The sequence below is a fragment of the Eleutherodactylus coqui genome, chromosome 2, assembly GCF_035609145.1.
Source record: "Eleutherodactylus coqui strain aEleCoq1 chromosome 2, aEleCoq1.hap1, whole genome shotgun sequence".
NCBI classification, from domain to species: Eukaryota; Metazoa; Chordata; class Amphibia; order Anura; family Eleutherodactylidae; genus Eleutherodactylus; species Eleutherodactylus coqui.
This window is the reverse complement of record NC_089838.1, coordinates 334,821,633-334,833,949: the sequence shown is the minus strand read 5'-3', so window position 1 is coordinate 334,833,949 and position 12,317 is coordinate 334,821,633. Positions and strand designations below refer to the sequence as shown.

General features: G+C 51.3%; 1 protein-coding gene across 1 annotated transcript; it reads left to right on the top strand.

Moving 5' to 3' along the window:
- Window positions 1-4,952: 4,952 nt before the first annotated feature.
- Window positions 4,953-5,654, top strand: LOC136610385 (octapeptide-repeat protein T2-like). The gene has a single exon (XM_066589617.1). It carries the CDS (start codon window positions 4,953-4,955, stop codon window positions 5,652-5,654), a length of 702 nt encoding a protein of 233 aa, XP_066445714.1.
- Window positions 5,655-12,317: the final 6,663 nt, after the last annotated feature.

Genomic DNA, 12,317 nt, shown 5'->3' with positions numbered 1-12,317 from the left:
TGAAGTACAATATGTGACGAAAAAGCAATGTCAGAATCACTTGGATATGCAAAACCTTTACAGAGTTATTCTATGTTAAAGTGACACATGTCAGATTTCCAAAAGTTGGCTTCCTCACTAAGGCGCAAACAGGCTTCATTGCTAAGGGGTTAAACCAAGCCAGTAACCATGCACAGACAGACTGGTTTGGGGTGTTTTCCCCTCTTCCGTATGCAGTAGTTGAGGAATTGTCTCACATTTCCACCTCGACTTCATCTGCTTACACTCCAGCACAACTGATGAAGAGGCCTTGTGTCTTGAAACCCTTTTTTATTGCTTGCATTTCACTATAAAAAAAAAAAGGGATACCCCCAATTTAAGGAGATGCCAACATTATTGGCAGGTTGTGCTACACATGAGGCCTTTTATTCTGGTCACTCGGTTTTCTAATCCTAGGACCACCCATCTAGGTGTAGCATCCAACCTGGTTGGTAGCACCATCATATTAGTTGTTGATCTCCAATTTCTCAAGGCAAGGGGCCACAATCAGCTTTGCAAACAAATAGTTTTGGCACCTCTTTAGGTTAGCTCCACCCATCCTTTTTTTCCTTCACTTGGCAAGTCACAAATAGAGATAACCGTGCATTTTGAAATGTTGCATCAGTGACTAAAATAATCATTGTTTTTAATATTATACGAGTACAAGTATAAATTTGTAATGTCTCCTTACCACATATTTTGCATAAGGAGTGACTGGCTTTGAAGAGGGGACCACCCATATTAAAAATCTACTACAAGACTGAGCCTGAATTTTTGCAATGGTCCTAAGGTCCATTGTGTCCATTTTTGTCATCCAGTATCAATGAGTAATTTTACTATGAATTGTGGGTTATATAAGATCACCATGCCTTAGACCAAAACAATTATTCATCACAAACATTCTGCAATGCAATTTTAACTTTCATACCTCATAAATGTGTTTACATTTTCTTTCTCTTTTCACCTATAGTTTACCATTTATTCTATGTAAGCAGTTAACAGCTGGGATCGGCGTTCTTATAGATATCCACTGTTGCAGCAGGAAACAGGCTCTCCATCGCAGTTGGCTCACTTCTGAGCCCATGCCTTTCACAGGATGAAAGTATATGACCTGTTAGGTCAAGTACCCCTTAGCCAGGGCATACACTAACATCCTGTGACAATAAGGAGTTAATGAACAGATAATCTAGTCTGTAGTAAGAGTTATGTATTTGAGAAGAGAAAGTCTAGTCTCCGTCAGAGAAGCAGCATGTACCCCACATCTGATAGCTCCAGTTCACATAGTTGGATTTCAATCTTTTAAGGGCAGCATAAGGCTAATTTCACAGAAGGGAGGGTGATATCCGATCATGAATCACGGATCAATATCGCCGTTGTCATCCATGTGAAAACAGCCTTGCATCACTGCAGGATGGTGCGGGCTAACTTTTAAGCCCGAGCTATGCACCGGACATAATTTTACGTCCTATTGCATTAAGTACCACCTGTCAGGATGCAAACCTACGTCCTGTAACATTAAGGGGTTAAAGTGAGTTTGTTGAAAGAAAGCAATATCATTTCCAAAGCAGAGAGAGGAGCTGGTGTCTCTTCGGGGCTCAATTAATCCCTTCATATTGTAGCATGTAATGGTGAGAGGTTTACTAGTAACTCTAGTAGGCATTAAGAGTCGAACAGAGAGAGCTTTTCGTTTTAAGAAACTCCTGGCAGACAAGTAGGAATCAAAAAGGTCTCTGGTGGAGACAACACAAACTATAAAAACCTTCAACTAGATTCACACGTTGAGAGTAGAAGTAGCACAGAGCTAAAGGGGTTCTGTCATTAAAAAACTAAAATTCTATACTCACCTATTCCACCCCAGTCAGTCTACAGTCTACCAGTTCTTCTCCTGTCTGCTGGAGTCCCATGAGAGGAAGGGGAGTTGGAGAGAGGAAGGGGAGGTCACCTCACCTCCCGCTGGCAAATTCATCTGCTTCCTGTGAAGTTACGTACATTCACAGGCAGTCTCCTTCCTGCCCGGCAATGTACACTACGTCACTAAATCACAGTCTGGTAGGGAGTGCCGAGCTATTGCAGAAAATGCTCATGCCCGCTCTTTCTGAAATAGGTCAGCATTCCTTCCTAGCCAGTGAATGCTACGTCACAGGAACGCAACCTTCACTGACCTGCCGGAAGAACGCAAGGTATGCTAACTTCACAACAAGGAGAAGAGAATCCAGATGGCTTGTGGTGAGCTGACAAGGTGGACTGGTTAAGATTAGTCAGGAGAAGATGTGGTATGGAGTCTGGAGAAACCCCTTTAAGCCTCCTCCTTCCCCTTTAAGTCATCATGCAGAGGGGAAGGAGGCTAGGGCTACATTCACATCTGTTCTGGAACCTACAGTCAGACGTTCTGACGCCGATCCGGCACAAAATATCAGAAAAAAGTTTAAAAAAAAGAAGGACTTCTTCATCTGGTAAAATTCCAGAGAGCTGAGCGGAAACCAAATGCACCCTATTATAGTAAATGGGGTCCATTTAGAGCTGTTCCATTTAGTCATACAAGGATCCATTTTGCCAGGAAGGGAGGTAGAGGAGCAGGAGAATAAGGGAGAGTGAAGGGAAGTAGAGGAGCAGGAGAATAAGGGACTGGGAAGAGAAGTAGAGTATAGGGGGGGACTAAACTGTAGGAGAGAAACACAGAAAATGGGGGGAGAAGGGAGAGGAGCAGGGAATAAGGCGGGGATAAAAGAAAGGAGTAGAGCGGAAGAGTAAAGGGGGTTGGGGAGGGAGGAGCAGGGAATAAGGGGGGGGGGGGTTAGGTCCGCACAACACAAGGGCACCAAGCCTCAGCATGAATGCAAGATGGCGTTCACACAAACGCCATAAGCACACACAAAATGCATACTGAACACCAAGAGGTAGGACTGTGAACTGGTCTAACTGGCATGTGAAGAAAGTTGATGTAGGCAGCAGTTGCGGTGCAAATGCAAAGCGGTTTTTATTCCTCCCAAAAAGATTTTTGACAAAGACTCCCTGAGTCGAAACGTCACATTTTGGGAGGAATAAAAAACGCTTTGTATTTGCACCGCAACTGCTGCCTACATCAACTTTCTTCACATTGCATTTCTGGTGGTCTAATTTGGATCTAAACCACTGTGGGCGCTGCAGACGACCTGTGCAACCTATTTTGGATGCCTTTTTTGCTGATGAGCCTCGTGTTGTGGATCTGGTCTCACTGGCAGACATAACATATCCCTACTCTAAGGAAATAGCCACAATGTGAAAACCAGCAGCAAGAAGGGCGATTGTCCCGATAAGTACAACCTGCACTGGAACCAAGAGACCTGGATGGCAAACGATCCACAGCAGGACAGGAAGAGATTAAGGGGGACGGGAGGAGCAGGAGATTAAGCGGGATAGTGAAGGGTAGGAAAGGAGAGGAGCAGAGAACTAAGGGAGGGAAGGAAGGAGAGGAGCAGAGAACTAAGGGAGGGAAGGAAGGGAAGGAGAGGAACAGAGAACTAAGGAAGGGAAGGAAGGGAAGGAGAGGAGCAGAGAACTAAGGAAGGGAAGGAAGGGAAGGAGAGGAGCAGAGAACTAAGGAAGGGAAGGAAGGGAAGGAGAGGAGCAGAAAAATGAGGGAGGGAAGGAAGGGAAGGAGAGGAGCAGAAAAATGAGGGAGGGAAGGAAGGGAAGGAGAGGAGCAGAGAAATGAGGGAGGGAAGGAAGGGAAGGAGAGGAGCAGAGAAATGAGGGAGGGAAGGAAGGGAAGGAGAGGAGCAGAGAACTAAGGGAGGGAAGGAAGGGAAGGAGAGGAGCAGAGAACTAAGGGAGGGAAGGAAGGGAAGGAGAGGAGCAGAGAAATAAGGGAGGGAGGGAAGGAAAGGAGAGGAGCAGAGAAATAAGGGAGGGAGGGAAGGGAAGGAGAGGAGCAGAGAAATAAGGGAGGGAGGGAAGGGAAGGAGAGGAGCAGAGAAATAAGGGAGGGAGGGAAGGGAAGGAGAGGAGCAGAGAAATAAGGGAGGGAGGGAAGGGAAGGAGAGGAGCAGAGAAATAAGGGAGGGAGGGAAGGGAAGGAGAGGAGCAGAGAAATAAGGGAGGGAGGGAAGGGAAGGAGAGGAGCAGAGAAATAAGGGAGGGAGGGAAGGGAAGGAGAGGAGCAGAGAAATAAGGGAGGGAGGGAAGGGAAGGAGAGGAGCAGAAAAATAAGGGAGGGAGGGAAGGGAAGGATAGGAGCAGAGAAATAAGGGAGGGAGGGAAGGGAAGGATAGGAGCAGAGAAATAAGGGAGGGAGGGAAGGGAAGGATAGGAGCAGAGAAATAAGGGAGGGAGGGAAGGAGAGGAGCAGAGAAATAAGGGAGGGAGGGAAGGAGAGGAGCAGAGAAATAAGGGAGGGAGGGAAGGAGAGGAGCAGAGAAATAAGGGAGGGAGGGAAGGAGAGGAGCAGAGAAATAAGGGAGGGAGGGAAGGAAGAGAAGGAGAGGAGCAAAGGAAGAGAGAGGAAAAGAAGGGAAGGAGAAGAGCAGCAGAATAAGGGCGGAGGCTAAGAAAGGAGCAGGGGAATAAGGTGGGAGTGAAGGAGAGGAGGAGAATAAGAGGGAGCAAACGGAAAAGAGCCGGAGAATAATGGGAAATGAAAGGAAAAGAACAGGAGAATAAGGGGGAATGAAGAGAAGGAGAAAAGCAGGAGAATAAGGGAAAAGTAAAGGGAAGCATAGAAAGACAGGAAAAATGAAGGGGCGAGGAAATGAGTAGGGGAATAAGGGGTTAGGACGGAAAGAAGAGGAACAAGGGAATGGGGGGGAGCAGGGGAATAAAAGGTGGAGGAGTGGGGCAGGGGAATAAAGGGCAGAGGAGAGGGGCAGGGGAATAAAGGGCAGAGGAGAGGGGCAGGGGAATAAAGGGCAGAGGAGAGGGGCAGGGGAATAAAGAGGGAATAGGAGAAGAGTAAGGGAATGGGAAACGAGGGGAGCAGTGGAATGCAGGTGGAAAAGGAAAGAAGCAGGCGAATGCAGGCGGAAAAGGAAAGAAGCAGGCGAATGCAGGCGGAAAAGGAAAGAAGCAGGCGAATGCAGGCGGAAAAGGAAAGAAGCAGGCGAATGCAGGCGGAAAAGGAAAGAAGCAGGCGAATGCAGGCGGAAAAGGAAAGAAGCAGGCGAATGCAAGCGGAAAAGGAAAGAAGCAGGCGAATGCAGGCGGAAAAGGAAAGAAGCAGGCGAATGCAGGCGGAAAAGGAAAGAAGCAGGCGAATGCAGGCGGAAAAGGAAAGAAGCAGGCGAATGCAGGCGGAAAAGGAAAGAAGCAGGCGAATGCAGGCGGAAAAGGAAAGAAGCAGGCGAATGCAGGCGGAAAAGGAAAAAAGCAGGCGAATGCAGGCGGAAAAGGAAAGAAGCAGGCGAATGCAGGCGGAAAAGGAAAGAAGCAGGCGAATGCAGGCGGAAAAGGAAAGAAGCAGGCGAATGCAGGCGGAAAAGGAAAGAAGCAGGCGAATGCAGGCGGAAAAGGAAAGAAGCAGGGGAATGCAGGCGGAAAAGGAAAGAAGCAGGGGAATGCAGGCGGAAAAGGAAAGAAGCAGGGGAATGCAGGTGGAAAAGGAAAGAAGCAGGGGAATGCAGGTGGAAAAGAAAAGAAGCAGGGGAATGCAGGTGGAAAAGTAAAGAAGAAGGGGAATAAGGGGGAGAGGAAAGAAGCAGGGGAATGCAGGTGGAAAAGGAAAGAAGCAGGGGAATAAGGGGGAAAGGAGAGGAGCAGGAAAATACGAAAAGAATGAAGCATATGAGCAGGGGAATTAGGGAGGAACAGGAATACTGGGGGCAGGTAAGTAAAGGAACAGAAAAAGAAGTGTGGAGGTCAAAGACAGGAAGAGGAGAATAAGAAGTGCAAGGAGATGACATAGCTCTCCTGCATCCACCCTGACCCCACACACATCACACACACAGCTCTACTCCATCCATCCTGACCCCCACACATCACACGCACAGCTCTACTCCATCCATCCTGAGCCCCACACTTCACACGCACAGCTCTACTCCATCCATCCTGAGCCCCACACATCACACGCACAGCTCTACTCCATCCATCCTGAGCCCCACACATCACACGCACAGCTCTACTCCATCCATCCTGAGCCCCACACATCACACGCACAGCTCTACTCCATCCATCCTGAGCCCCACACATCACACGCACAGCTCTACTCCATCCATCCTGAGCCCCACACATCACACGCACAGCTCTACTCCATCCATCCTGAGCCCCACACATCACACGCACAGCTCTACTCCATCCATCCTGAGCCCCACACATCACACGCACAGCTCTACTCCATCCATCCTGAGCCCCACACATCACACGCACAGCTCTACTCCATCCATCCTGAGCCCCACACATCACACGCACAGCTCTACTCCATCCATCCTGAGCCCCACACATCACACGCACAGCTCTACTCCATCCATCCTGAGCCCCACACATCACACGCACAGCTCTACTCCATCCATCCTGAGCCCCACACATCACACGCACAGCTCTACTCCATCCATCCTGAGCCCCACACATCACACGCACAGCTCTACTCCATCCATCCTGAGCCCCACACATCACACGCACAGCTCTACTCCATCCATCCTGAGCCCCACACATCACACGCACAGCTCTACTCCATCCATCCTGAGCCCCACACATCACACGCACAGCTCTACTCCATCCATCCTGAGCCCCACACATCACACGCACAGCTCTACTCCATCTATCCTGACCCCCACACATCACACGCACAGCTCTACTCCATCTATCCTGACCCCCACACATCACACACACACACAGCTCTACTCCATCCATCCTGACCCCCACACATCACACACACACACAGCTCTACTCCATCCATCCTGACCCCCACACATCACACACACACACAGCTCTACTCCATCCATCCTGACCCCCCACACATCACACACAGCTCTACTCCGTCCATCCTGACCCCCACACATCACACACACAGCTCTACTCCATCCATCCTGACCCCCACACATCACACACACAGCTCTACTCCATCCATCCTGACCCCCACACATCACACACACAGCTCTACTCCATCCATCCTGACCCCCACACATCACACACACAGCTCTACTCCATCCATCCTGACCCCCACACATCACACACACAGCTCTACTCCATCCATCCTGACCCCCACACATCACACACACAGCTCTACTCCATCCATCCTGACCCCCCACACATCACACACACAGCTCTACTCCATCCATCCTGACCCCCCACACATCACACACACAGCTCTACTCCATCCATCCTGACCCCCCACACATCACACACACAGCTCTACTCCATCCATCCTGACCCCCCACACATCACACACACAGCTCTACTCCATCCATCCTGACCCCCACACATCACACACACAGCTCTACTCCATCCATCCTGACCCCCACACATCACACACAGCTCTACTCCATCCATCCTGACCCCCACACATCACACACACAGCTCTACTCCATCCATCCTGACCCCCACACATCACACACACAGCTCTACTCCATCCATCCTGACCCCCACACATCACACACACACAGCTCTACTCCATCCATCCTGACCCCCCACACATCACACACAGCTCTACTCCGTCCATCCTGACCCCCACACATCTCACACACAGCTCTACTCCATCCATCCTGACCCCCACACATCACACACACAGCTCTACTCCATCCATCCTGACCCCCACACATCACACACACAGCTCTACTCCATCCATCCTGACCCCCACACATCACACACACAGCTCTACTCCATCCATCCTGACCCCCACACATCACACACACAGCTCTACTCCATCCATCCTGACCCCCACACATCACACACACAGCTCTACTCCATCCATCCTGACCCCCACACATCACACACACAGCTCTACTCCATCCATCCTGACCCCCACACATCACACACACAGCTCTACTCCATCCATCCTGACCCCCACACATCACACACACAGCTCTACTCCATCCATCCTGACCCCCACACATCACACACACAGCTCTACTCCATCCATCCTGACCCCCACACATCACACACACAGCTCTACTCCATCCATCCTGACCCCCACACATCACACACACAGCTCTACTCCATCCATCCTGACCCCCCACACATCACACACACAGCTCTACTCCATCCATCCTGACCCCCCACACATCACACACACAGCTCTACTCCATCCATCCTGACCCCCCACACATCACACACACAGCTCTACTCCATCCATCCTGACCCCCCACACATCACACACACAGCTCTACTCCATCCATCCTGACCCCCACACATCACACACACAGCTCTACTCCATCCATCCTGACCCCCACACATCACACACAGCTCTACTCCATCCATCCTGACCCCCACACATCACACACACAGCTCTACTCCATCCATCCTGACCCCCACACATCACACGCACAGCTCTACTCCATCCATCCTGAGCCCCACACATCACACGCACAGCTCTACTCCATCCATCCTGAGCCCCACACATCACACACACAGCTCTACTCCATCCATCCTGACCCCCACACATCACACACACAGCTCTACTCCATCCATCCTGAGCCCCACACATCACACACACAGCTCTACTCCATCCATCCTGACCCCCACACATCACACACACAGCTCTACTCCATCCATCCTGACCCCCACACATCACACACACAGCTCTACTCCATCCATCCTGACCCCCACACATCACACACACAGCTCTACTCCATCCATCCTGACCCCCACACATCACACACACAGCTCTACTCCATCCATCCTGACTCACACATCACACACACAGCTCTACTCCATCCATCCTGACCCCCACACATCACACACAGCTCTACTCCATCCATCCTGACCCCCACACATCACACACAGCTCTACTCCATCCATCCTGACCCCACACATCACACACAGCTCTACTCCATCCATCCTGACCCCCACACATCACACACACAGCTCTACTGCATCCATCCTGACCCCCACACATCATACACACAGCTCTACTCCATCCATCCTGACCCCACACATCACACACACAGCTCTACTCCATCCATCCTGACCCCCACACATCACACACAGCTCTACTGCATCCATCCTGACCCCCACACATCACACACACAGCTCTACTCCATCCATCCTGACCCCCACACATCACACACAGCTCTACTCCATTCATCCTGACCCCCACACATCACACACACAGCTCTACTCCATCCATCCTGACCCCCACACATCACACACAGCTCTACTCCATCCATCCTGACCCCCACACATCACACACACAGCTCTACTCCATCCATCCTGACCCCCACACATCACACACAGCTCTACTCCATCCATCCTGACCCCCACACATCACACACAGCTCTACTCCATCCATCCTGACCCCACACATCACACACAGCTCTACTCCATCCATCCTGACCCCCACACATCACACACACAGCTCTACTGCATCCATCCTGACCCCCACACATCACACACACAGCTCTACTCCATCCATCCTGACCCCCACACATCACACACACAGCTCTACTCCATCCATCCTGACCCCACACATCACACACAGCTCTACTCCATCCATCCTGACCCCCACACATCACACACACAGCTCTACTGCATCCATCCTGACCCCCACACATCACACACACAGCTCTACTCCATCCATCCTGACCCCCACACATCACACACACAGCTCTACTCCATCCATCCTGACCCCCACACATCACACACACAGCTCTACTCCATCCATCCTGACCCCACACATCACACACACAGCTCTACTCCATCCATCCTGACCCCCACACATCACACACACAGCTCTACTCCATCCATCCTGACCCCACACATCACACACACAGCTCTACTCCATCCATCCTGACCCCCACACATCACACACACAGCTCTACTCCATCCATCCTGACCCAACACATCACACACACAGCTCTACTCCATCCATCCTGACCCCCACACATCACACACACAGCTCTACTCCATCCATCCTGACCCCACACATCACACACACAGCTCTACTCCATCCATCCTGACCCCCACACATCACACACACAGCTCTACTCCATCCATCCTGACCCCCACACATCATACACACAGCTCTACTCCATCCATCCTGACCCCACACATCACACACACAGCTCTACTCCATCCATCCTGACCCCCACACATCACACACAGCTCTACTCCATCCATCCTGACCCCCACACATCACACACAGCTCTACTCCATCCATCCTGACCCCCACACATCACACACAGCTCTATTCCATCCATCCTGACCCCCACACATCACACACACACAGCTCTACTCCATCCATCCTGACCCCCACACATCACACACACCGCTCTACTGCATCCATCCTGACCCCCACACATCACACACACAGCTCTACTCCATCCATCCTGACCCCCACACATCACACACACAGCTCTACTCCATCCATCCTGACCCCACACATCACACACACAGCTCTACTCCATCCATCCTGACCCCCACACATCACACACACAGCTCTACTCCATCCATCCTGACCCCACACATCACACACACAGCTCTACTCCATCCATCCTGACCCCCACACATCACACACACAGCTCTACTCCATCCATCCTGACCCCACACATCACACACACAGCTCTACTCCATCCATCCTGACCCCCACACATCACACACACAGCTCTACTCCATCCATCCTGACCCAACACATCACACACACAGCTCTACTCCATCCATCCTGACCCCCACACATCACACACACAGCTCTACTCCATCCATCCTGACCCCACACATCACACACACAGCTCTACTCCATCCATCCTGACCCCCACACATCACACACACAGCTCTACTCCATCCATCCTGACCCCCACACATCACACACACAGCTCTACTCCATCCATCCTGACCCCCACACATCATACACACAGCTCTACTCCATCCATCCTGACCCCACACATCACACACACAGCTCTACTCCATCCATCCTGACCCCCACACATCACACACAGCTCTACTCCATCCATCCTGACCCCCACACATCACACACAGCTCTACTCCATCCATCCTGACCCCCACACATCACACACAGCTCTATTCCATCCATCCTGACCCCCACACATCACACACACACAGCTCTACTCCATCCATCCTGACCCCCACACATCACACACACACAGCTCTACTCCATCCATCCTGACCCCACACATCACACACACAGCTCTACTCCATCCATCCTGACCCCCACACATCACACACAGCTCTACTCCATCCATCCTGACCCCCACACATCACACACACAGCTCTACTCCATCCATCCTGACCCCCACACATCACACACACAGCTCTACTCCATCCATCCTGACCCCCCACACATCACACACACAGCTCTACTCCATCCATCCTGACCCCCACACATCACACACACAGCTCTACTCCATCCATCCTGACCCCCACACATCACACACACAGCTCTACTACATCCATCCTGACCCCCACACATCACACACACAGCTCTACTGCATCCATCCTGACCCCCACACATCACACACACAGCTCTACTCCATCCATCCTGACCCCCACATCACACACACAGCTCTACTCCATCCATCCTGACCCCCACACATCACACACACAGCTCTACTCCATCCAGCCTGAACCCCACACATCACACGCACAGCTCTACTACATCCATCCTGACCCCCACACATCACACACAGCTCTACTCCATCCATCCTGACCCCCACATCACACACACAGCTCTACTCCATCCATCCTGACCCCCACACATCACACACACAGCTCTACTCCATCCAGCCTGAACCCCACACATCACACGCACAGCTCTACTCCATCCATCCTGACCCCTACACATCACACACAGCTCTACTCCATCCATCCTGACCCCCACACATCACACACAGCTCTACTCCATCCATCCTGACCCCCACACATCACACACACAGCTCTACTCCATCCATCCTGACCCCCACACATCACACACAGCTCTACTCCATCCATCCTGACCCCCACACATCACACACACAGCTCTACTACATCCATCCTGACCCCCACACATCACACACACAGCTCTACTCCATCCATCCTGACCCCCACACATCACACACACAGCACTGCTACATGCCAATCCCTTTTGCTCATTCAGCCACCGGTAGAATTACATCTAGCACAGCAAAGTAGCACATCCACTGATGTCCCACTGGTCATGTGATCTGACTCCTCCCACACAGATG